The sequence below is a fragment of the Convolutriloba macropyga genome, chromosome 5 (genome assembly GCF_964194025.1).
Source record: "Convolutriloba macropyga chromosome 5, txConMacr16.3, whole genome shotgun sequence".
NCBI lineage: Eukaryota > Metazoa > Xenacoelomorpha > Acoela > Convolutidae > Convolutriloba > Convolutriloba macropyga.
This window is the reverse complement of record NC_134472.1, coordinates 16,388,501-16,415,425: the sequence shown is the minus strand read 5'-3', so window position 1 is coordinate 16,415,425 and position 26,925 is coordinate 16,388,501. Positions and strand designations below refer to the sequence as shown.

The window sequence follows — 26,925 nt, the reverse complement described above, 5'->3', positions numbered from 1 at the left end:
CGAACTCAACACGGATGTTCACAACATTCAACAGAGAACAATCTTTAAACTAATATATTAATAGCACACATAAATTGCGATTATTAGTGGTTTAGTAGATGGTGTTAAGAATAGTGGGGTGCTCGGCGGGGGTGGGGGCTGGGTGCTCGACGGCGGGGGGGGCAGTATATATATACTTACTTACATATTTATATATATATATATATATATATATATATATATATATTATATATAATAATTATAAATATATATATATATATATATATATATATATATATATATCAATTGGTTGTTTTGTTTTGTTAAGCAATATCAAGAACTTTTTTCTGCGTCAGATTTGTTTTAGGATCTCTTATACGATCTGGAAATTCTGGTTCGATTTCTGTGCAATCTTCTGAACACATGTTTTCATGATGGGAAGTCGCCAACTCCAGGATGGCGGCAGGTGAAGAATCCTCGGGCACACATTGGGCAACCGGGTAATGATGGAAATTGTTCAGAGTCAGTCTGAAGGACATGCCCCAACTTGCCTGGTTGTCATGGAAAAGGAAACTATAATTCAGTGATGGTAATTCAGTGTAACAGCTATGACAGTGTACCAATGGTTAATTGTGAACTGTGAATGTGAAATAGTGAAAATGGGAAACTGTGAACGTGAATATCAATGTGAATTTGAATCAATGTGTATTTCAATGTGAATGTGTATTTCAATGTGATTCAATTTGAATCAATGTGTATCAATGAGAATTTGTATCAATGTGATTGTGAATAGTCAAAATGGGAAAATGTGAACCTGAATATCATTGTGAATTCCCTGCGATTATGAATATCAATGTGAATTTCTTGTGATTGTGAATATCAATGTAAATTTTTTTTAGTTATCCATAATTTTGGCGAATTAATTTTTGAAACTGTCCAAGAAGTTTTGCCCCCAAGTCTCAGATTGAAGCAATTTTTTTCATTCTGTTCAGTTCAAAAACAGACAAAAATTCATAATGTCCATGATAAATGCAGAATAGAAGTTCATTATGTTCATGCTAAATTCAGAATTGTACTCTGAATTTTACCATGAAATGTCTATTAAGTGCCATGATCAGAACTCTGGTCATGGAAAAAGTCATAATGAAATTTTCATGATTCAGTACTGAATTATTATGGCACTCAGATCCGGGCCACTACACAGCGTGCTTCGTCTGGCTCATCGTTTCATGAAGCAATTCTGTCAGGGACAACTCGAGAATGCATTCCTTTGATTACGTACAACTATGCCGACGTAATACTATGCCGATTATAAGAGTGCCGAAAATTTATTCAATTTTTCACCCGATAAATTTCGAAACTGCTATTACCAATTAATTATCAATTAAATGCTAACCGAATAATGTTTTCAAAGCAACCAGGGCACGCTGGTCAGTATTCGGGTGTGATAGATTCATATCAAGTCCCACGGGCCGCTGAGGCATGGCCGTGGCCCGCATTTATCATTATTTGTTTTAAATATTTCTCCCTCCAATTATCTTGTCCTGATAAATAATTAAATCCAAAATCTCACAACTTCATTGTGATTGGGTCAGAAATTTTGCGCTCATTTCAGTTAAAGTGATTTGATTGGTTTAGAAATTTATCGGGAGAAAAAATGAATATATTTTCGGCACTCTTATAATCGGCATAGTATTACGTCGGCATAGTTGAACGTCACCAAATGAATTACTCAATAACGTACTTAAAAGCAACGAGAGGACACATACACTCATATCGGAAGTATCTCTCATGGATCTGCTTCTTAACAGCCACTCAAGAATGTGGCGTTCGATATGTATGTCCACGCACTGCTCACACAAGAACCGCAACGTTAGTTGAGTGCAAATTTTGCACTGCTACTGGTAAAGTCCTAAAACTTGTAATGCCTGCTCAGCACTTGTTGCCATATAAAGTTTTTTGTTCGCAATCAGGAAACTCAGATGGACTTCGGGCGCCAATCCACGATGAAAAGGGAAATTATGTTAATTTCTGAGTTGCAATGAATTGCTTTTCAGAAAATCAAACTGGCAAACCCTTACACAAATTAGGCGAGCCTCATGTAACAAAATTGTTGTCTTATAGAATTTTAACAACAGAGTTCTACGTGCAATATTGTCTTGATCAAACGCATTGTTTAACAGGTAACATTGACTTTTATATAGAAAAGGCACAAGTTAAGGATCATACTGCAAAGGGACTAAAAAAACCACATATTATTCAAACAAAAAAGAGGAGTTGCATGTATCAGAGAAGCCAAAACAATCTCTATTTCATAAAGTATGAAATCGGCTGTAAATTCAGTAATATGTAAGTTACATACATGCAAACCGAAAACAGCCAAAATTTCGCCCTTCAAAGCCCGCTTTGGTAGAAAACCCTATACCCGCAAAAAAGTTTGTTTCTCCATCCACATCCGATTTGTCTTACGAAAACCACTAATTAGATGAAGACATCATTACATCCGAGCCCATTTTACCTGATTGGTAATTGCAAAATGGACAATGCAAACTGTACTGAGTTTGAAAAGTGAATGTCTCGAGCTACGCGACGCAAATAAAAAGGAGCGACAGAGTTGTGATGAGGAACCTCACTTTCTCTACCCCAAAATTGTAAACAAACTCATTCAGAGAAAACTTTACAAAACAAGCATGCGAGAAAACATTAAATGAAACGGATCTAAGGAAGACCTGAAGACTAGCGTAGCAGGCACAATATTCGAAATAATTCATGATACTGTCAATCAAAATCCGGAGGAGGAAATTTTGCTTACCACTTATTGGGAACAAAATCTCCCATGGACATTGATATGTAGGAAATGAATGGAACTCTTCATCAGAAAAGGCTTCTTTTCTCTCACAGTGTGCGATGCTGAAGACACTGACAATGATAATATTGGATCAAATGACAACAAGAAAAACGGATCTATTATGAATAATAAAAATACTTTTGTTAATTTTTCTGTCAATTTTTGCGAAAGCTTTTCAGTACTCAATAGAATTTACTTGCGCCAATTTCAAAAAACAATTTACCGACGTCATGTGTTCTGACTAAAATTTTTTGTCTTGTTTTTGTGTTGTAAGAACTTCTTAAAAATATTTTTTGCAACCTGAAGAAGACTATTAAATTTTGTTAAATTATTGATTTATGATCAGAAGATTATTGTCAGCACAATTCTGTTCAGACCTTTTCTAGATGTTAGCATAAATTGGAACTAAGATTTCTCCAAAATTGTTCTTACTGCGATATTTTCCTCAAGGATATCGAGCCTCAACACAAATATGAAACACAGCATCTGATTTGTTTCCGTCTATCCCTTAAAAACATGAATCCTTGATTGTGATAAGGTAAAGAGTTTTTTTTCCAAATAGAACTCTAGAGCAACATTTGACTGAAAAATATCTCATTCTCCTCACGGCGTTTTTAGTACAAATTTTTGTACAATTTTGCTGTTAGAGTCGCCACTTTTTGATATGAAGTTAAAAAATTATTTTGAATGCTTGCTCAATATCTATTTTAGCAGAAATAATAAGAATTACAGAATTCTAATTTACAAAGTTATTACCTAATGTTTTGGTAAAATCTAAAAATTGTTGTCCAAATATTTATGCCTGCTTTTGTATGTTGTTTTCCTACATATTGCAAGTTTCGAAAATCTTTTTTAACTATTTACCCTATCAATTTTTAATTAAATTTCATTGCTGCAGCATTTCAATTAAAGTTTTTTGAAAACATCCCACAATTTAACAGAAATGAAGACAGAACTGATGACACTGAGATTTCTCCAAAAAATTTTCATCAAGGCTATTGAGCCTAAACACTAATATGAAGGTCAACAAACGAATTGTTTCTGTCAATGCAGTAATTACTTGAATCCTTGTGCGTGCAAAAAGTAAATATTTTTCCAATTACAACTCTATAGCAAATTTTGACAAAAAAATTATGCTGGTTTGTTCTAATAAAAAGCTCTTCTAAACTAACTTGAAAGACCATCTCTTTATCACTAGTTTGCACAAAATCCTCGCGCAAATTTCTCATCTAGAAACCCATTCTTCGTTTTCATGAAAGACGTCAAGATGAACAAATGCAATACCAACTAACATATTTTTCACGTCGATTCCGCCGGTTGAAATATCAAAAACAAAATAAGACTGTTTTGTTTACTAATAATGTCGCCAGTTGGTATCTAAAACAAACAGAAATATTAAAAATTTTCAGCATGGGTTATATAAGTTAGCATCAAATAAAACATCAATGTAGTGACTTGACTCCAATTATTTGTTTACAAAACAGTCCTGTTGAAAAATCTGCTGCATAGTTGTCAGATCTTCAGTGTTAATAAATTAAGGAATGAAGAAACAAATTATTTTTGCCTCTGCTTGTGTTGCCATTTTGTTCTGTGCTTGGACCTTGTCCATTACAACTTCTTCGACCTCGAGAAAGGGTAAGGATAATTTGAGTCGAATTCAAATAACTTCGTGTGTCAGTGCATGCACCGCAAAAAAATGCAAGTGACAATAAGATGTTGTCCCAATTTCGTAAAAATATGAAAATCGCGTTTTGCAATCTGCGCTGTTTTCAATTGCAGGCTCTAGTATATAAAAAAGCTAAACAAAAATTGCTCAACATTTTGTAAACATATTAAAAAAACGCAGAATTTCTCTACCGATGTTTAGCATGGCATTTTTGGTACAATCAGGTTCAAACTCGATTGTTCACGACACTTCCCATTTACTGAAATATATCTGTCTGAAATTTTGTGAGGTATAATTAAACCCGGAGAGAGGTTATCTCAAAAATGTAAGAATAAATATAAGATGTGCCAGTAAAAATTGAGGCAAAGGTTCGAAAGTTATTTTTTGTACGATCCGCATCTGAATGCGGTTCAACTGTCAAATGGCATGCTTACAAAAGCAGTGCATTCTCCGTGGATATAAACTTTTCGATGAAGTTTTAAAAATTCTTACCTTTAGTGGTTAAAGAGGTGAATTCAGAGATCTTTTTGCAAGAGTTAGAGTTAACACCAGGCGAGACCGGATGATTATCTTGCAAGAGCTTGCATGGCTATGGCACATTATTGTTATAACTTTCAAGGATTTTAAGGTCATCTTCAAAAATGACGGTGGTCAACAGTTTTCTATTGCGCTTACGGCGATTGGTAATTGCAAATAATTAATTCTTACAAGCAGATTCGAACTTTGGTTTAGTTTTAAGCAATCAGGTGTTATTGTATTGCTAATTTATTATTCTACCATTTTTTGTAATTAAACAAGACTCACGCTATCATCTTTAGAGTGTAACGTAATTTTTTGCAATAATGGCTAGAAAAGAGACAAAAGTTTTTTTCCATCGCAAACTTACAGCAGAGGTATTTCACCATATAAAAATTCACCGCATTCGCTGTTAATTTTGTTTGAAGAATCTTATCGACAAGTAGCAGTAAAAGAACAGATTGACCATTTCAAAACGATCCAATGGCGTGATAATAAGTAAAAATCATGTTATCAATGAACGAGAAGCTATAAATAACCGTTTGTTTGAACGCGCTCTTAGGAGAGAACAACAAAAAACAGAATTAAGAAACTTCAAAGTTTGCATACAAAAAACGACAGGCGAAACAAAAAGGGATAATAAACAGGGCCGAACATAAAACTGTGAAATAAAGCAATTGGATATCGACATAATGAAAGAACTTCTGAGGATAAAGAACACGGAAGACATTGACTTTGAAACGAAAAAAAGTGTATAGAAAAATCAAAACAACAATATAAATCTATGTTTTTGGGTTTTTTTTCACAAACTCCATCTCGCCAATATGAAGAAAACTACTAGTTAAAAATTTCTTCTTTTTGTACCAATTCAATTGATTTGAATTGTTTCAATTGTAGACGAAATTTGGAAAGACTGAAAGGTCGGAGAGGATGATGTTGCGGTCGCTATTGAGTTGCATTATTATCAGTTGCTTTTGAGAGTCAAAATTAGCAAAAACAAAATGATATCCAACAAAAGAGGCAGAAAAGCTAGTTTTTAAAAATTACTATCATTGTCCAGAAGAATCTTCTACAGTTAAATTTTAGTCGTAGAAAAACAAGCCATAATTTGCTAATTAATTTAATACAAAAAACATTGATCAATTTTAATATCTGATATATTGTTATATTATTGCAGATATTAATCTAAATTTGATTCAGATGCAGTGGAGAAATTTTTTGTTAACAATTTAGAAAAACTGAAATAAATATGTTAAACAAAACCTCATATACATTGGTAAAAAATGCCAAGTATTATAAGAGATTATTATAAGCGATCAATTTGCCAACATAGTTCCACGTATAGCTTCATAAACTTTCTCTTATATTCTGCTTAAACTACGCATAGTTTAGAAGGAAGTATGGGTGACAATAATGAATGAGTAATTTACTCTTTAAATAAGATCAATTGATCAATCACAACTGATATATTGTGATCTATTGTCTCAACAATTTTTTTTTATTTATATACCAGAACAATCATGAACCGGACAGATGGTTGCTTACTTTTTGCTCTTAATTTAAAGGAAATAGGTGAGTTTACCAAATTAGAATGAAATAGATTACAAGAAGATTTGTTTGAATCTTCCAATAGCAAAACTAGTGTCGTACGGCCACCACTTCCACTTCCCAATCAATATATCATGCCTAATCGTATTGTTTACATCAATAAAAGCTGAAAATCTACTTGTATATTTTGAGATAACCGTCAAATTCAACCATAGCGTCCATAAAGCCACCTATCAAAAAACTTCTTTTGTCAGATTGAACGTTTATATCTTATATATATAAAAGATCCAATTGTGGCTGTGCCTATATGCTCCTAGAGAATAATACGTTAACATATATTTTGATATATATATATATATATATATATTTATGTATAAATATATATATATGTATATATATATATATATATATATATATATATATATATATATATATATATGTTTATGTATTATTCTCTAGGAGCATATAGGCACAGCCGCAATTGGATCTTTTTTGTGTATTTTATAGAAACGAGGAGGATCGCTAATGTGCTTTTGCACTTTATTTTCCGACCTCACTCAATCACTTTTTTGATTTGATTATTTTCTGAAAGAAGAATAGATAGAAAACGCTCAACAGTTCAAAATTCTTCTCAAAAAAATAGGCGTAGAACTAAAAAATTGCTGTTCAACTCAAATTATTAAACTAATTAAACAATATCGTTTGAAAGACCCAATGAGACACGCCTTGAACTCATCAACAAGACTACAAGACAATGCAAACAAAAATCCAAAGAACAAACCAAACATCAATTACAACCAAAACTCTTTTTTTAAACACACTTCACAGAGCCAAACTAGTATCGCATAAAAACCAAACTAAACAAACTAACTTTTAATTCACAATACAAGATATGAAACTTGTCCTAAAGGAGACCAGGTAACAAGTGGACAAATAAAGCAAAAGGGGAAGAGTTAAAAATCATACCATTCAATTTTCTAAAAAAAATCAAAAAATTTTAAAATCATGGAAGCCATTAGCCATCCAATTGAACCAATGAATAGGCTCATTTATAATTCTAAAAGATGAAAATCATACCTCTGAATATCCGCATTTGGTGTTACGATTAAAAAAAACAACAAAAATTGCTGACAAAAATGAGAAACTCAATTAAAATTTGCTAAAAGACAATTAGTGTCCAAACCATTAAAACCCAAGCTCTGAACTAAACTAAAGTTAGATATAAGAAAATCAAACAATTTTATTTTCTAGAATTTTTCTTAAAAAAACCTGTAAGAAATTTAAAAAAAAAATAAGGCATGAGTTATCAACTGAAATCAAAATAAGTTACGCCGGTATAACTCCAGAAGAACGGAATGTGATAAGAACAACAAATACTGAGAACTATGAGAAATTCTATAAGAATTTGACAAAAGCGAATCATTGCTCATGCCATAAAAATCTCAGGCTAATAGCTTAACTGAAACTAAATAAAAACAAAGGGCCATTCAAACAAATTATAAAAATTTTCAAAGCTAGAAAAATCACCATTAAAAGTGTGAAACTCTTATTTAGAAATCTTCAAAAAGAAGATGAAACCGGACATTGATGATTATAAAGTCATGAAAATCATTAACTATGGACTTAAGCACTTCTAGAGGTTCATTTGTACATCCATAGGAAGCTTGTAACCTGCAATTATGCGCAAGATAGAATACGACAACAAAGGAAAGACAAACAAAGCCAAAAACTGAAAAATCGAAAAAATTTGTGTAAGAAATTGTGTTGAATCCGTTAAAATTGAAGCCTATTCAGCAAAAACGCTAGGTTTTTTCAATTGCGCTTTTTTCAAGGCCAATTCTTGCGATGTTTTCTTTCATTGGCGTAAAGCTGTGACAAGGATACAGAGATAAATGTATTAAAAAAGTTGGACAAATTTCTAAAAGAAACAGATGAGATCTCATAGTCGCAAAGCAACAGTTTCTGAAAATATTAGACGTAGTCACAGCTAATTGTCAAATCATTAGAAAAGCGATACGCCCTCTCTAAAGGAAGTGAGCTACAGGTTGAAAGAAATAGGAAAATAAGAGAAAAAAGCGGGAAACGTTAAAAAAACAATTATTTTTACTTAAAACAAATAAATTCAAAGTCCTGAAATCCGATAGTTATTGACTGAATCTTTCAAAAAGTTTGATTTTTACCTCCATGTGAAGTCAGAGACTTGTTATTATCCGGAATATATCAAAGGACTACAAAAATAACAACAAATATAGGAAAAATAAAAAATTCAAAAAGTTTTGCGAAAAAACCGTGTCGAAGGCCTTAAAACCATAGCTTATCCAGCAAATAAACTAGATTTTTTGAAAATTGTTTTTGTAGGGCCTCTTTGTGGGATATTTCCCTTCTTTGCCGTAAAAACATGAAAACAAAACAAACAAATGCACAAAATAAAAAAAAAATGACAAATTTACAAAAAAAAATTATGAAATCTCTTAGTGTCAGAGCGAGAAAACCATCGTCGAAAACATAAAACGCGGTGAGAGCTAAATTTTAGTTCACTGGGTAAACGACGCGATCTCTCTAACGGAGTTGAGCAACAGGTTGACAAAAGTAAGAAAATAACAGAGAAAGCTGGAAACCTTCCAAAACCTTCCATCAATTTAAAAAATACAAAGTCATGAAAATCATTAGCTGTAGACTGAAAAAATTAAATACGTTCGTTTGTTCCTGCATAGCAAGCTTGCAACATATAACTATCCAGCACATATAGCACGACTACAAAAAGTACGATGAATATAGGCAAAAGTTAAAAAAGCATTTAAATTCGTCAAGAAAACTGTGTTGAAGCCGTTAATGCCATAACCTATTCAATGAAAACCTAGATCTGTGCAATTGGATCTTGAGTCAACGCTTTTTTATGATAGACGTTCTACCTTTAGCGTAAAAATTTGACCAGGCAATAATGAAAATTGTACATAAATTAAAAAACGACAAAATTACAAAAAAATATAAAAACACTTAGTCTCAATGTAAAAACAGATTCTGAAATAAAATGCAGTGTCGAAAAAGCTTAAATTCTTTCAAAATATTGATTTATTGGCTGGAATTGAGCTAAAAGTTGACAGCTATAAGAAAATAAAATAAGACTAAAAAAATGGCGACAATAAAAAAAATGTATTTCTTTAAAAAACAAGTTTAATCAAACTCAAGAAAACCAATAGCTATGACTCAAAAAACCTTGAAATAAACCAATATTTACTTCTAGAGGACTTCTGAATCCTGTCTTTATCAATACTTTAATGCATGACACAAAAACACAAAAATAGGCAAACAAAACCACTTAAGTTATGTGAAGGATCGGTGCCGGAGCCGTTAAAACCAAAACCTATTCACTAAAAACCCTAGATATTATCATTTGCACGGTTTCTTTGTGATATATTATAATTCATAATCGTCTAAATTTGACAAGACAATACAGTAAAATATACAGAGACAAAAAATGGACAAGAGTATGAAATAAAAATTTAAATCCCTTTGTCTAAATGCGACATAACCGTTTCCAAAAATGCAAACATGGCTAAATTTCAGATCACTAGAAGAACAAGGCACTTTTTTTAAAGGAATTGAGCTAAATATTTACAGAAAAATACCTGCAAAATTCAAAGACGATGTTTTTTTCTAACACAATTAAACTCAAAGTCTCGATAACCATTATCTAAAGACTTAACGAAATAAAAAGTTCATTTGTACCCCTGTTGGTACCATGAGAACTTTAGTTATTCTGTATATAGAAGACGACTTTTAAAAGAGCAACAAATAAAGGCAAAAATATAAAAAAAAAACTAACCACATTTTTTGAAAAAAGTTCATCGAAACCGTTGAAACCATAATCCATTCACTGAAAAATCTAGATGTTTGCAATTTCGCAATATTTCAACGCCTTTTTGTGATAATTTTCCTGTCATTGGCGTGAAATTTTGACAAAAACAATGAAGACACGCGCTCAAAAAAGACTAATATACAAAAAATATGAAAACACTCAGTATCAAAGACAAAAAATCATTTCTGAGAAAATAAAACGCAGTGGAGGGTAACCGTCAACTCATTAGAAAAAGGATGCAAACTTTATACTGAAATTGAGCTATAATCTGACAGAAAAAAATAAAATAGCAGAAAAAAGCTGGAAACCTTCAAATAAATTATTCAGATTTTTTAAAGCAAATATATTCAAACTCATGAAAACCATTAACAACGAACTTAAACAATTAAATAAATTCATTTGTCCTTTGTAACTCCATAGGAAGCTTGCAACATGTCATTATCCAGTTTATGAAAAAAAAACCATAACCCATTCACTAATATGTGCAATTGCCTCTTACTTCAAAACCGTTTTTGTGAAATATTTTCTGTCTTAAGTGATAAAATTTGACACGACAATAAAGAAAAATGTACATAAATTAAGAAGGAAAAAATTACAAAAAAAAAATGAAAACACTTAGTCTCATAGCAATAAATTGTGTCTGAAAACATAAAAAGCAGTCACAGATAAATTTCAGTTCCTCTTAGTATCGACTTCTCGATTGAAATTGAGCTACAAGTTGACAGAAATAAGAAAATGAGTATAAAAAGCCGGAAACGTTCAAAAACATTGGTATTTTTTAAAACGAGTAAAGTCCACCCCAGATGTTATCAATTGCGTTTTCTTCCACAGCGTTCATGTGATATACTAGTTTTCTATGGCGTCTAATTGTGACAAGACCATACAGACAAATGTACCAGAATAAAAAAATTGGACAAGCTTAAAAATTAAAAAGAAAATCCCTTAGCAACATAACCGTTTCTGAAAAGAGCAAATACGGCTAAATTTAAAACCAATAGAAAAACAATGCAACCCCTTAAAAGAAATTGAGCTACAATTTGACAGAAAAAGCCGGAAAGTTTCAAAGACGATTGAAAGACAAAGAATTAAATAGGTTCATATTTAATTTGTCGAACCCGCTGAAACCTTAATCCACTCAATATAAAACCTAGAGGTGTGCAATTATGCCATATTTCAACGTATTTGTTGTAAATTTTTTTCTGTCAATGGCGTAATAAATAAACAGGGCAATAAAGAAAAGCCTACAATTTTTTAAAATAGACTAAAGTACAAAAAATATGAATACTCTCAGTATTAAAGGCGGAAAACCATTTCCGAAATAATAAAACGCACTGAAGGCTAACCATCAACTCACTAGACAAATGATGCAAGCTCTATGCTGGAATCGAGCTAGACACTGACAGAAACATGAGGAAAATATTCAAAAGTTCAATTTTTTTTAAAATATTTTTTGTTTTCAGAGCTAAAAACAATAAACTTTTGTCTTGAGAATTTAAATATAATGACCTTAAGCTCCATAGAACGCCAATGGGCCTGCCAATAGCAAGAATAGCAAGACTGCTTCTTAAGACTTAATTATAAAAATACAACAAATAAAAAACCCAAACTAAAAAATTTTTTACCCAAAGTGTTGAAGCCATAATAATATTGAGCTTCTCAATGAATATTAGATATATGTTCATTTGGCCTCATTTGCACGTACAAAAATTCTGTTGATAATTGTGCGACAAAATAAAATCATTTCGATGCAGTAGCATTACGGTAATTCAATAAACGAAACAGAAAGCGAAAAAATTTCAAAAGATTGAAGAAAAAATAGCGACCTACTCATTTTGAACCAAGAAATGGGCCACAACTAGCGTTGATAATGCTGTTGTGCTTTCCAAACGAAGAATGGTTGCAATTATGTCCGCGAAATACATAATTTGACAAAATAAATAATCCTCAATAGTTTGAGAAGAGTGTGTCAGAACTTTTTAGGTATGTACTTCTTGTTAATCTGACCGAAATATGCTCCGGAACTGCATTTTTGATAGCGAAAAGGCTACATTCTTACTAACTTAGCCAAATTGTTAGCAAAAATTTTTAATCGAATTGTTCAGCATCTTTATTCTGTCTTCAAATTGAAGCCATTAACACTTTTAAAAATTTTAACATATATTTGAGCAAGTTTGTCAAAAAAGGAGCAAAGAAAGAAAATAAGAACAAAAAACAACTAAAATCATTCAAATTTTTACCAAAATATGAAGCTCAATAACTCCGTTGAAATGGAGTTTTTTTGTTCAGTCACTTTTGGCCTATCTATATATTGATCGTAGAGAATTGCGAGTGGTACCATTAGAAATACAGAGTTAATAAGATTTTAACTCAGTATTCTATACTGCTTTCTAATGATACTACTCGCAACTCTCTACGATCAATATATCGATCAGCCAAAATTGACTGAACAAAAAACCCATTTGAGCGCATAGCTCCTCCCTCATCAAGATGGGTCGGAACAATATCTCATGAGGATCGGTCATTTGATCTTTTTGAAGGTTAAGTCTTTAACCTAAGGGTATGCTCTTTAATTAAAATGTTTCCCTAAAAACAAATAAAAACGTGATTTTGCTCTGCCAAGTTTTTAAAGTTCCTGCCAAGTGTGGAAGCTTTAAAAGCAAAAGTGGTCTGGATGGGTATTTTTATATATTTTTTAGACGAATACCTGATTCTGAGATCTATGGTTTCATTTGTTACATAATAGTACTATGTTTTAAGGATATTTTGGCGCAAAGCGATTATTTCAAAACTACGTTTCCCAAACAGACGTAAAATCGATGGTCAAAGTGGTCTGCTTTGTGGAGACATGCGCTGAGAATCTGGAAACCCGAGCCCTCTCAGTTAAAAACACCTGGGCACCTAGATGTGACAAAACCCTCTTCATCAGTGACCAAGACAACTCAACATTTCCCGCAATTTATTTGCCCGGAGTTGTGAAAGGGTACGGAGGTATTTGGTCCAAGACAGTGCAGTCCTTTCGGCATCTGTACAAAAACTACTTGAATGAGTACCACTGGTTTATGAAGACAGATGATGACACGTATGTTGTGGTGGAGAACTTGAAATACTTTTTAGGGAAAGATTCATTATCAATGGTAAACTCAAGGTCAGTTATGAGGATCATTCATCTGATAAGATCTCTTACATCAAAACATGCACAATAAAATTTCATAGCGAACATCTTATCAGATCTTGAATGATACAAAAGATGGAATTTCCAGAATGCTCCCGCTCAAATGCTCAAACAAAAATGCACTGTACTCTCTGGTAATTTTCTCACTGTGAAACGAGGGAACATTTAGCGGAAAATTACCGGCACGTATGCGCGCTTCCGCTTACCCGTTTTCCCAATTTTGCCAAAAGTGAATGATTCTTGTTCGCAAATGAGATCAAAACGATATAAAGTGCAAAATCGTAATTAAGATAAAGAGACGTTTTATGTTACAATTTTCTTTCGCTATACAGATTTTTTTTGTCAAAGACGGCTAACGACTATCTTCTCCCATTTTTGTCAAATTTTGAGTAAAATTTTTAAAAACTAAAATGAAAAAATTAGTTTCCTAAGAATTTAGTTGAAGCAAAACGGTTTATTGAACTGCTTTACAAACAAGAAACTTTTTCAAATTAGAAAGTCAAATTTGGTTTTAACTGCTGGTTTTAAAAAAGCCTGATGTAAATGTTTGCAGCATAATCCACGTAACACAAAATGTGTTGAAAAGTTGTGCTTACTTAGTAATTCTTTTTTATTGAACAAATGAACAAAAACTCATCTAAATGGTTTTTCCTCATTTATCGTTCTTGTGTTGAGGTTTCTTGCCTGTTTATGCGGGTTTATGTACTATTAGTCAGCGTCAAAAACATGCTAAATTTAATGGCCTCACTTAAAAATTCCATTCCGTAGAAAAACTTGAATTACAGGAAAATTAATCAATAAAATCTATTAAGGATTAAAGACGTTGGAAAATAGTTCTCTCATACAAAGTTTTGTGTATTTAATCTCGAAAGTTGTTTGTAAAAGGCTACGATGTTGGTAAAAGAAGCCATAATATTGATAAAAGTCCCGAAGTTTGACTTCTTTTCGGTAAGATCCATGGAAAAGGTTGTTTCACGACTTACTGATATTTTTTGTCAAACTTTTATTTCAATTTGACCCAAAAGTTCAGAGTAAAATAGAGTTTTGGAATCCAAAGCTGAGCGGTTCTTTATGCTCTTGCTTTTCAATTGTCAAAATGAAATGAACAACTTTCAAAGGAGATGTTCGTTCATATTAAAAAGGAGACAGTTTCTGGTGAATCTTTCTGCTTCTTTCGAAAACAGCCAAACACAATCCAGATGAGCCCCATTACTTTGGGAAGCACTTCAGCGTCCTGGGTGGATATACAAGTGGTGGTGCTGGATATGTTATAAGCCGAGAAGCTCTGAGGAAGCTGGAAGATGTCTTCGCAAACAAGCGATCACCCAAAAAATGCGAAGCTCATAAGAAAACAGGAACTGAAGATGTCCTTATAGGTTAGCCTAAATCGCAACTCCTCCCATCTACCCCCCTCCCGCCTTATTTGTTCTTCATTGCCCCATTGCACAGTCTAGTTTATTTTTCACTTGCAATAGGTCTATATGAATACTATTGCGACACGTTTTGTATAGTTTTTTGATCCAAAAAATCCGTTTGTTCCATTTTTCGCAATAGTATCTATAATCTTAATATTCTCAGGTTGCACCGGATTATCTTGTCGTCGACTTAAAATGGTCCGGTGAGAGAGATTTAGGGTCGAGCACCTAAGACTGTGACACTATGGTACCACTGCTTCTCTTGAAATGATGTCAACAATCTAATGGAAAAAAACATTCCTCGATGAGTTCGCGTAAAATCATTGGAAACAATCTCAATCTTTCGGTTAAGCAATGAAGCATTACGTGAGTGTCGATAACTCTTCGCTTCTCAACCTGGGACGAGGTATCAGTGCTAAAAAAAGAAAAAAACAACGCAAAAAACGCAAAAAAAAATGATTGGGGTTGAATAATTTGAGTTTATGTAAGATGAACAGAAAAGGCGTTAAAATAAAACATGACGGTTTTTAGCGTTGATTGTTGATAACTTAACGTTTTCTAGCCTTGACAATGCATAATTTCAGCGCTTTTTAGCGTTGATTTTAGATAATTTTTCAATCACTTTATTTAGTGCATCATTAGTATGTGCCCCTTTTTTTGATTCAAAGGTATGCTTAAAACTAGAAAAAGGATGGTGTAGAATGATGTGGTTGTGGTGAGGGAAATTGGTGTACCAGTTTTCTCCAATACAACGAACAAAGGATTTGAAAAAAATGACGCATTCGATGGATTCACCGATTTCACCACAATGTAGTGCATGTGTTGATATAGTACGACTCTTTAAAAATACACCCTATCAGAGCAACTATTGGCTCGGTATGTTGATTTTATGTCAACACCATTATAGTGAGAGTAAAGTTTGGGACCTTTCTTGGTTGCGACCCCACAATCTCTTAATAGATTGCAATCCTGTGCTCCCCACTGAGTTAACTGGTCCACACTGCGAGAGTCTTACTATGTTCTCTTAAATTGAGCTATAATTTCAAGCTCCATCTTATGATTACAACCTATTTACTAGAATGTATACTCTAACACACCCGATCTCAAAAAGACTAAAGTAAGGTGGCACAATTGTAGAAAATACAAAAAACAAAAAGAACGTCAGTTGCTCTCCATTTTACAAAGTTGTGCGTTTTTAGTATTGATATTACGTAATTTCAACACTTTCACCTAAGTCAACGCAAAATTATTTAAGAAAATTGAAGTTAATTTTATCATTTTTCAACGCTAGTTTTTATTCATGCTATAGATTTGCGCCTGTCCCATTAAAATTCCCCCGCTTAGTAGTTTATTCCAATGCTAATTCTTATTTTGTTTTTCAAAAAATTGAACTTAATATTCGAAACCCACTTATTTAATTCTCAGAACTTGGTACCGCAGATATCGAAGGAACAAAAAACTCCCAATCTGTTTAATTTATAGTGCTTGTTAACTGCTAGCTGCTTTTTTAGGTCTAGTGTCTATGGAAGGACTCGGAAAATGTACTCATATTAATTTGAACCAAATTTAGAAGATTGAGTACTTCCCTGCTTTCAAAAACACTTTTTATCGGAGAATATTGGTTTTCCGCAGATTATTGGTCTTCCGCAGATTTTAGGTGTCCATTAGTAAAACCAAAAAAAGAGAAGTGCGTCAAGTTAGTTTCAGGCACTTGGTTACCATAAAACCTGACTTCAAATGGCTCCTAATTAAGCCTCCCACTGTGCCCCTGGATGACATTTTCAATAAAAGTTTTCAAAATGTCAACAAACAGCTGTATTATACATAAAATTTTTTCCTGTTGATCTTAAATTTATTATGAGGTAGCAAACTTTAGCTCACAAAAAATCTTGAAAAAAATTGTATTTGTGATGTTTTACAAGAATAGACTTGTTTTACTACGATTTGTTGCGCAGAGTTTTACTTCACAAAGAAAACCTAATTCGTGAATATGTGCAAGAAAACCCTCGCATTACTAATAGTACATAAAAAGACCATTTTCGAATCAGCAATTTTAAAGAAGATGATTTTGAGATAAATTAAACTCATAAAAAATATTGACTTAAAAAATTGTATGTGGTGATGATGTTGATGATCTGGAGGCATCTTATCTTGACACTTTAACAATTGATAGCCTCAATGAAATTTTATTCGTGATAACTGCTGTACATGCGACCGTTTCAGTGGACTTTTTTGCTAACTATTTTTGACTCACCAAAAAAAATGAAGAGAGCCAAATGTGTCAAAAAAGATTTCGTGCGAGTTAAGAGTAATAGACGTTCTCACACAGCATTAAAAAATCGATAAAAAAGAGGATAACGTAAAAAGAGGGAGAGAAAGACAGAGATCGATAGCAGCAGAAATATATAATGAGTCGCAGAGCAAATAGATTTAAAACTATGAAAAACCCAAAAGACGGAGAAAAAAAGAAGTTAGTTTCAGGCACTTGGTGATCATAAAACCTGACTTCGAATGGCTCCTAATTAGGCCTCCCAATGGGCCCCTGGAATACATTTTCATTAAAATTATTCAAAATGTCAACAAATAGCTGTATTATACATAAAATTTTTTTCTGATGAGCTTAAATTTCTTATGAGGTAACAAATTTTAGCTCACAAAAATCTTGAAAAAATATGGTATTTGTGATGTTTTATAAGAATAGCCTTGTTTTACTACGATTTGTTTTGCACCGTTTCACTTCACAAAGTGTCAGATAATGATAAATGAAAGAAAACCTAATTCGTAAAAATGTGCAAGAACACCCTCGCATTACTAATAGTAGATAAAAGACCATTTTCAAATTAGCACTTTTAAAGAAGATGATCTTGAGATAAACTAAGATTATAAAAAATCTTGAGTTAAAAAAATGTATATGTTGGTGATGTTGATGATCTGAAGGCATCATATCTTAAAACTTTAACAATTGATAGCCTCAATGAAAATTTATTCGTGATAACTGCTGTACATGCAACCATTTCAATGGAATTTTTTGCTAACTATTTTGGACTCACCAAAAAAAGAGAGCCAAATGTGCCAAAAAATGTTTTATGCGAGTTAAGAGTAATAGACGTTCTCACAGAGCATAAAAAGATCAAAACAAAGAGAATAAGGTAAAAAAGAAGGAGAGAAAGAGAGAGATCGATAGCAGCAGAAATATATACTGAGAAGCAGAGCAAGTAGATTTATAACTATGAAAAAACCCAAAAGACAGAGAATAAAAGAAGTTAGTTTCAGGCATTTGGTTATCATAAAACCTGATTTCGACTGGCTCCTAATTAGGCCTCCCAATGTTTTCCTGGGCTACATTTTCAATAAAAGTATTCAAAATGTCAACAAATAGCTGTATTATACATTAAATTCTTTTCTGTTGAGCTTAAATTTTTTATGAGGTAGCAAATTTTAGCTCAAAAAAAATCTTGAAAAAAAATTATATTTGTGATGTTTTATAAACAACTCTTTATGATAAGGTTTTCACTGAGACGTGATCTCGTTGCGGGTGGTGATATTGTACCTATGTAACAGGAAACTCAGTTTGAAATGCTCTCCAGAGAAGTAATCAAAGTCGATACAAATACAAACTTGCTAAAACTGTTGGACAAAATTCAAATTCAAAGTTCGACATCTACATAGTGCAAATGTGCATGTTGTTGCTCTTCAAAATTTCAGTTTCTTTTGGAATTTCAGTTTGCCCCCGAAGTCAGAACTGCTGTCCACCAGTGACCTACGGTAACTATTTCAAATTGTAGAACGTACTCATAAAACTGAAGAAAAAGACAGGAATTAATTTTTGTGAGCATGGTCAAAATAATCCGAAAACGGTTCCATAAAATATCTCAATTAAAAGAAATATTCTAATATATAGAATAATCTCTGACGAATAGCCTTTTTTCCTTAGAAGAATTGGTCTCAAAAAAATTTGTTTTACTACGATTTGTTTTGCACCGTTTCGGTTCACAAAGTGTCAGATAATGATAAATGAAGGAAAACCTAATTCGTGAACATGTGCAAGAAAACCCTCGCATTACTAATAGTAGATAAAAAGACCATTCTCAAATCAGCAATATTAAAGAAGATGATTTTGAGATAAGTTAAACTCATAAAAAATCTTGAATTAAAAATTTGTATATGTTGATGATGTTGATGATCTGGAGGCATCTTATCTTGACACTTTAACAATTGATAGCCTCAAGGAAAATTTATTCGTTATAACTGCTGTACATGCAACCGTTTCAATGGACTTTTTTTCTAACTATTTTGGACTCACCAAAGAAAAGAGAGCCAAATGTGTCGAAAAAATGTTTTATGCGAGTTAAGAGTAATAGACGTTCGTTCTCACAGAGCATTAAAAGATCGAAAAAAGGGGATAAGGTAAAAAAAAGACAGAGAGACGGAGATCGATAGCAGCAGAATTATATAATGAGTCGCAGAGCAAATAGACTTAAAACTATGAAAAAACCCAAAAGACAGAGAACAAAAGAAGGTTGAAAGCAAAAAAAAACAGAAAAAGCGGGTCTGGGTGAAAACCAACGGAAGCGAAAAAGAGAGGGAAAACTCGAAAACGATAAGAGAGGAAAAAATTGAAAGAATACAATGCAACAGAAACGAAAAGAACATCAGGAAACCACCGTAATTCCAGTTCTCGTGAAAAGGATTATTGTGCTAATGAGAACACGATGGATGTGCCTATAAAGAGGAATGCGCTGCTAAAAAGGGATCGCTGGCAAGCCTCTTTGAATGTTTTTACGAAGTCAACAAACACAGAACTGAGTTAAAGGGCTGGCTATTGCCACCAACAATTTATTCCTCGAAAAAATTAAAGATAGAAAATTATATACCTATCATGTTTTGTGTGGAATGATTTATTTTTAACATCCCTTAGTATGCAACAGTCTTCTACTGAGCGCTAAAAGACTTTGTATTTGTTTCAAGACCTCAGTTTTGTCATATATAATTTTTGGCACCTAACTTTGGTTATTGTATCGCCACCTTTTCTGTCTTTTACAATTCACAAATTTTGTTCATTGAATTCTTCTTTATTAAAAAACTGTCGTACAGTGAAACTTTGACAAAACAGATGTCCATCATCCACCTTTTAATCCTTGACGTTTTTGGTGAGTGAATTTTTCCTCACAGTTTTTAAGACAACATTTTTCATCAACAATATTTAGACAAGGAACCACAAAAACAGTGTTTTTTTCACTCATAAACCCTATCTGTCTTGACACAATTTCGATCATTTACCTTTTCAGTATCAAAATTTTTTCGGTCACAGGCAGCTTTTTTTTCTGAGAAAGTTTTTGGTCAGAGATCTGTGTCTGAGCAACTAATCGACCAATGATTTTTTTGACACTATTGTTCTTGTTTACTGATACACCGATTATTGTCTTTTTCTTTAACAAAAAAATTCCAGCAACAGGCGTTTTTGCGAAGAAATTTTCGGTAGATAACACACCTTGTTAGCGAAATTTTGGGTCGATGACCTTTTGGCAACAATTTTTGGGTTAATGACATTTATGTATTATTTTTCGGTCAATGACCTTCCACAAACATTAATCCTTCAATGACTTTTAAGCACACTTTTCGGTCATTAACGCCAATTAAGCAACAACTTAACCGTACTCATCGGTAGTGCTGTTAAAACATGCTGCTCAGTCTTGCCTCTAAAACATGCCGCCTTATGTGTTCACGCGATTAAAATATAGATGGTAAGATTTTACTGAGCCGTGATATGGTTGCAATGATAATGTACTCATGTAACAAGAAACGCGGTTTGCAATGCTCTCTAGAGAATTTTACAAAGTCGGCACACAAACGAACATATAACTGCTGGACAAAGTTCAAAGTTCAAAGTTTAAAAAGAAAACATGCAATAATGTGTCGAAGAAATAAAGTGGAAATTGGAAAGACCATTTTGCAATTACCACTTCTGAAGAGGATGATTTTGAGAAACTTTGGACTCAAGATAGAATGTGACTCAATATGATAAAAGTGTTTTATGTATATTTTATAACAATTTTGATTTTTTTTCCGTCCGTGTGTTCAATAAACTGAAAATACTTCTATATGTCTTCATAATTGAAAATTGTGGAAAAAAGATTGATTACAAGCGTAGCCTGAAAGTTTGATTGATAAGTTTTATGCTTGCTCCCGATAAGTTTTGGCTGCATTCTTTTGGATTTTCTACCATTAGACAAAAAAAAACTTTTATTGATGCCGAAAAAATACGTGAAGTACTAAGAAGAGCAGAAAATAAAGGTTACTGCTATTGTTCAATCGTTTTATTTTTCTTTCATAAAGTTTTTTGGCGTTTCAAACTGTTTCCTCCGACTAAAAAGATGCCTTTTGTACTAAATGTTACAAAATCGTTTAAATTTATTATTTAAAAGTTGGATGTTTATCAATTTCATAATTTGAAATTGCATTTTTGAAATATTTTCCTTATTGAACAGGAAAAGACTTTGTTTATATATACTTTTCTACTTTTTCGAACCTTAAGCTAGTGATGCTCGCTATATTGATAAAATTGATATAAAAACGAAAATCAGAAATTTGCTAGAAATTAGGCATTCGAGATAAACATATCAGTTCTGAGTTTTTCGGTTTTCAATGTCTCAGATCTCAGTTGAATATATGATTACTTTTTTCTGATCTTTAGATTTTTTTAGTGAATTTGAATCAAAGTTTTAGGCGTGAAACTTTTATAACAGGTGTCTAGACTCCGTTCTCTAAATGTTATCTTTACCCGCATTTAATTTCAATTTGGAACTGGGCTGTTGACGTATAGGTTAGACGTCACTCCGGTGAAGTCACTCAGAAATTTTGGATGTAATCGAGAACCGCGAGGCAGTTTCAGATATAGTTCAGCGTTTCAAACTGACCATAACAGAGTCACATAACTTTGCTTAAAAGGGAAACGTGCAAGTTTTCAAAATGAAACTCTATCATTATAGAATCTCTCTATGCAGAGGTCTGACTCATTAGCAGATTTTCGGATAGTTTTGATCCGAAGCCTAATTTAACAGACACAAAAACCAGGAACGCCTCTAAAATAATGCTTAGAGCCATTTTAAAATTATTTCTGTTTGTGCACTGTTTTGCTCATACTTTTGACCCTCCTTAAATTTTCAATTCAAGAATTTTGTAATCTGTGAGCAAAATTTTCAGGAGTAATCAAGAACAGGTTCCGAAATGTAAAAACATGTTCGCTTACGTGTTTGTTAGTTTAGTTAACCGTTTAGTTTAAAAGTTTAGTTAAAAAATGTTAATTTAGTTAAATTTAATTGATCGCGTCTGCTATAGCCACATATTTCAGTATCGGGACATTCCGCATCACTTCCGACACTCCGCATTACGTCCCAGGTTGGGGTGCCAGACGAAAACCGGTATGTCCAGAAACCGGTTTTTCAGTAGAGAAGAAATTCAAAACCAAAATGAAACTCACAAGTGGGCATAAATGTTGTTGATTGCCTGACTCAGAACAATTTTGCCGAACATTTTTGCATAAGACTCAACAACAACTTTGCCCAAAAACCAGTCTGTTTTATTTATTATGATGAAATATTGTTTGTCTTCCTTTTCAACCGTGTTTGTGTTTCTAGGCCGCTGTCTGGATGTGGCTGGCGTTCGCCCTGGTAACACCTTGGACAGCCAGGGAAGAGATCTCTTCCATTCATTCCATCTCGATACTGAAGTTATTGGGGATAACTTCCCAGGATGGTATTATCAATACTCTGCCAACCCGCCAGGACGAGTTAGTAAAAATCACGCGTCTCAAAACAGTTACGGAACTTCAAGAATGTACCTATTGTTTTCACGATGGATTTTTCGACGTTTACGTGACCTAATATTTCACCACTGAACTTTTTTGACAGAATCATTTAACGCCGCAGTTTTGCACCATCAAAATTTCCCCGCCATTTTTGGAGGAGATGAAGTCTCGTGGTGAAATATATGGTCGAGCAGGACTGCACCCGGGTGGTTATCTTGCAGGAATCTGTCAGATTCTGACAGATAGATGGTTATCATCCAGAATCTGGCATAAAAAAGATAATCTTGCAAGATTCTGCCAGAAAACGGTTTATCTGGCAGAAACTGGCAGAAAAACGATTATCTGGCAGAATCTGCCAGAAAAAAGGCTATCTTGCAAGATTCTAATAAGAAGGAAAGAGTTCGTTCCGGTTGAGCTGCATTTGGATAATAAAATCTAATCTGCTCAAATTATTTTCACAGAGAGTTTTTTTTCAATACAGAGTTGTCTTGTCGATATTATAAAAGAGCATAACAAAATTTGAAAAAAATTAAACAACGCTTGATTTTTAAAAATGCTAGATATGATGGTTTACTGAGTTAGTTTTCCAAAAATTTTAATTATTTAAAATTCAAGTAGAGTACATACATGACATTATTATTCTGCCTCAATGAAATACAAATAATTATAACACATTTTTTCTTATTTCATCAGTTTTTCCAATATGTTAAATAATTATTGAGAGAATACATTTCAGTTAGCGTTATGTTGTTGACAGATAACTTACATTAAAAGGTTCCCAGAGAAGACTCATTTTTGAAGGTATTCTCAGAAAATTTTTTTTATTGCACGAATTTTACAGAAAAAATGTTCTCTTTTGTTAATCTGACAGAAATTAGTAATTTGAAAGTGATTATCTTGTAAGAATCTGGCAGAAAAATGGTTATCTTGCAGGAATTTGCCAGAAAAATGGTTATCTTTTAGGAATCTGCCACAGTTTTCTGGCAGAAGGTGGATCGTCTTGTAGCGATCTGCCAGAATCTGCCAGATTCCTACAAAATAAACTTCCATTCTCAACTAGGACAGCAAGAGAATAGATCTATATAAAGTCGACATGCTCATAAAAGATATTCAGTTTTTCCCGTAGGCTTATACATGGTGTTCTCATTAAATGAGACGTAAATGTCGGATTTGAACGCAAAGAAGGAGTTGATTCCTTATTTTCATCAATGAAAAATTTCGTTTTCATTACTCTGCGTGAGCAAAAAATAGCATGTTTTTGTACCAACAGCAATTTGTGAAGCCCATTAAGATTTACGATTAGCCATCACATCGGATTAACTTTTCAAAAAATTAATTGAAAATAAACATTTTCAACTAGGAGACAGAGGATAAGGGGTTGGGCAGCTCAAGGAAAACTTTGAGTCTGCCCAGTTTGTGATCAATATACTAGTTGTCTCCTTCATCTATTCACTGATCCAAACAAATATCACTATTTGTATTGCTCCTAGAACAATGTATTTAATTACCTGGTTAATTTACCCAGACATAGTATTGTTGGGTAGTTGATTTGATGCACAGTAGAGTTAGTGGACACTTTCTATCATGACTGTCGTCTGTCTTTTGATAAATAATTTTTGACAATCGTTGTCAATGGTTTTACTCGACCACTGGCCTCCTTTCAATCCTTTTAATGGCTCGATGCAACAAACAACAATATTCTATTATGCATTAATACCAGTCAGACGTTTTTCTGAAGAAGAAGAAAAGTAAAATCTGAAAAAAATGAAAAGAAAACTGTCGTTTCTCTTGTTCTCGTTTAATTATTTTGATCTGTTTTTGATGACAAAACGCGTCGTCTTCTGTGTTTAAAAAGGTGGGTTTGTTGGCAGCACAGAAAAGTACGAGATGAGTCTTAAAAGTGTGAAATAGCTACAGGTATTAATAGAAAAATGTTCTTTTTCTCCAAACACTTGTTCATAAAACACTCAAAACCTTGGTACTGTTGAAAAGATGATCGTAAAGAAACGAATTATTTCTTTACTCCCGCGAAAACGACATCTTTAACGACCCGACGATAAAACATCCCTTTATCAAAGCGTGCTCTATGCATGATATAGAATAACATCTCTCATATCACGGGACCAGTTTTCATGATAACGCCGGTGCATAGAATTTTATTCTTTTGGAAAGTTCTTTAAAAAATTTTCTTCGACGGCTTAGTCACTCAAGCTTTGCTTTCTACATTTTTTCTAAACTTTTTAATTTTTTTTCTCAAATATAGCGTATTTGTTTGTGTATCTTTTTAATTATGCAAAAACTAGTGCTTTACTTAAAATTAACACTTTTCGGGACGTAATTTTGCGGGCAATAGTGACAAAAATGTATCCAATTTTTTCCTTGTGATCAAATTCCGCAATCGCGGACTAATTCTTTTTATTTTTGTGCAAGTTTGAACTAGTGTCCCTTACTGTCAGTCTTGTCCACGAAAACCTATAAAGCCCTGCCTTAAAACATGGGAGAGTGGACAATGCTGACTTCAGCAAGCAAATTTGCCTGCTCAAAATATAGGATTGGCGTCGTAGTGAACACTCTTGCCTGGTATCCGTCTTTCCATAGATGATTTTAGCAGCCAGCAATGGCTCTTGCAAGACAAATAAAGCTTTAAAACAATTCCACTGCGCTCAAAGAGACCCCCAAACAGCTATAGCAATTTAAAAACAAAAACTACTAACAAAACACCGTCCTTATACGAAAAAAATATCGAATAGTTTTTGTTAAAAGAGCAAGCAAAATAAAAAAACACTGAAAAAAATGCTTTTCGTTCTAGTCGAAACTCCTTGCATGGAATTTTAATTACAAGATTAACAAAGAAATTAAATCAAAAATTAACGATTTTACTATTTTAAACTCAGGAACTTAACCAAAGTTAAATCGTTTCACAAAATTATATTTTTGAAAATTGAGACAAATAACAAAAGGATGAACGGACATTGGCATTCACTTGAGAAAAAAGTGGAAAAAAGTGATTTCACAATTTTTCCGCTTTATTGAACATCTGTTTCCAATGATGTATAAAAGTAATGGTTATATGGTACTTCTGCTTGTGTGTCAGAAACAAACATTTGTGAACTCGTAAAATGTGCTAAATTACAAGGTGCTTATTTCTTTATGCCTTACAAGCATAAGTACCACATACCCATTACTGATTTGTAAAAAATTGTGCGATGTTAACCGTTAAGTCAGTTTAAATAAAAATAAAAATTCCTCGGCTACATTTGTTCCCAAATTTTCTGATTGTCATCCCACGGCACAATTCAAAAAGTTTGATCTGCTTAAGTTTGTTACATTTCAGAAATAAAGCACGCATTAAAATATTTTTCTGCCAGCGAAAATTCTTCACGTACTAGGTAGGATTAACGTTATTTGCATCTATTGATCAGAAAACACGCTTTTTCAAAGTGATAACATGAACACTTTAGTAGTATAAAAAATGACTAGAACCTCAACGGGGGGGGGGGACGGACATTTTTGGAAGCCTGATTATCTCGGTCCGACAACAACGGGGTAGGACAATTGAAAATTTTGAAAATCTGAATAAAATGCCCCCTAATTTTGAGGTTTCAGTAAGTTTTTTTGAAGATTTTATGGGGCTATATTATTATTCCATTCGTCTAAATTTTTCTTAGGCTAACTGAAACCAGTTCTAATTCTTTACATATTTTGCTAATTTCCCGCCATATTGTGCAGCGCTAGACAAATTCGATTTAGCTAAACCTTGTTTTACTACGTAAACTCAGTCACTTAGAAGCGCTATTGTTCGACGCTGCAAATTTTAAGCGTGCATTTATCCGATTTTAACAAAACCTAAACAGATTTTTAGCCAAAAATGTTCAAAATTTTCGGTTTTTCGTCCCCCCACTAGGTTTTTGCGATGAGATCTTAGAAAAATTTTGGCGACAGATCAAAAATTCAAGATTATGGGAACTAAATAAAGGGTTTAGGGGGAACCAGGGAAACCCGCTTGTAAACCTTTTTGGCAAAAATGCGCACATCACAGATTTTTCTAAAAAAAACATTGTCTAGTCCAATTCTCCGACAGGAACAAATCTTATCAGTTGAGGGTGTTAATTCTT

General features: G+C 33.1%; 1 protein-coding gene across 1 annotated transcript in view; it reads left to right on the top strand.

Moving 5' to 3' along the window:
• Positions 1–4,324: 4,324 nt before the first annotated feature.
• Positions 4,325–26,925, top strand: part of LOC142340287 (glycoprotein-N-acetylgalactosamine 3-beta-galactosyltransferase 1-like) — a 40,897-nt gene continuing 18,296 nt past the window's right edge. The window contains exons 1-5 of the mRNA XM_075390862.1: positions 4,325–4,462; positions 13,174–13,550; positions 14,142–14,151; positions 14,773–14,964; positions 22,641–22,792. Of these exons, the coding sequence (XP_075246977.1) occupies positions 4,369–4,462; positions 13,174–13,550; positions 14,142–14,151; positions 14,773–14,964; positions 22,641–22,792 (825 nt within the window). The 5' untranslated portion in view covers positions 4,325–4,368. The remainder of the gene's footprint in view (positions 4,463–13,173; positions 13,551–14,141; positions 14,152–14,772; positions 14,965–22,640; positions 22,793–26,925) is intronic.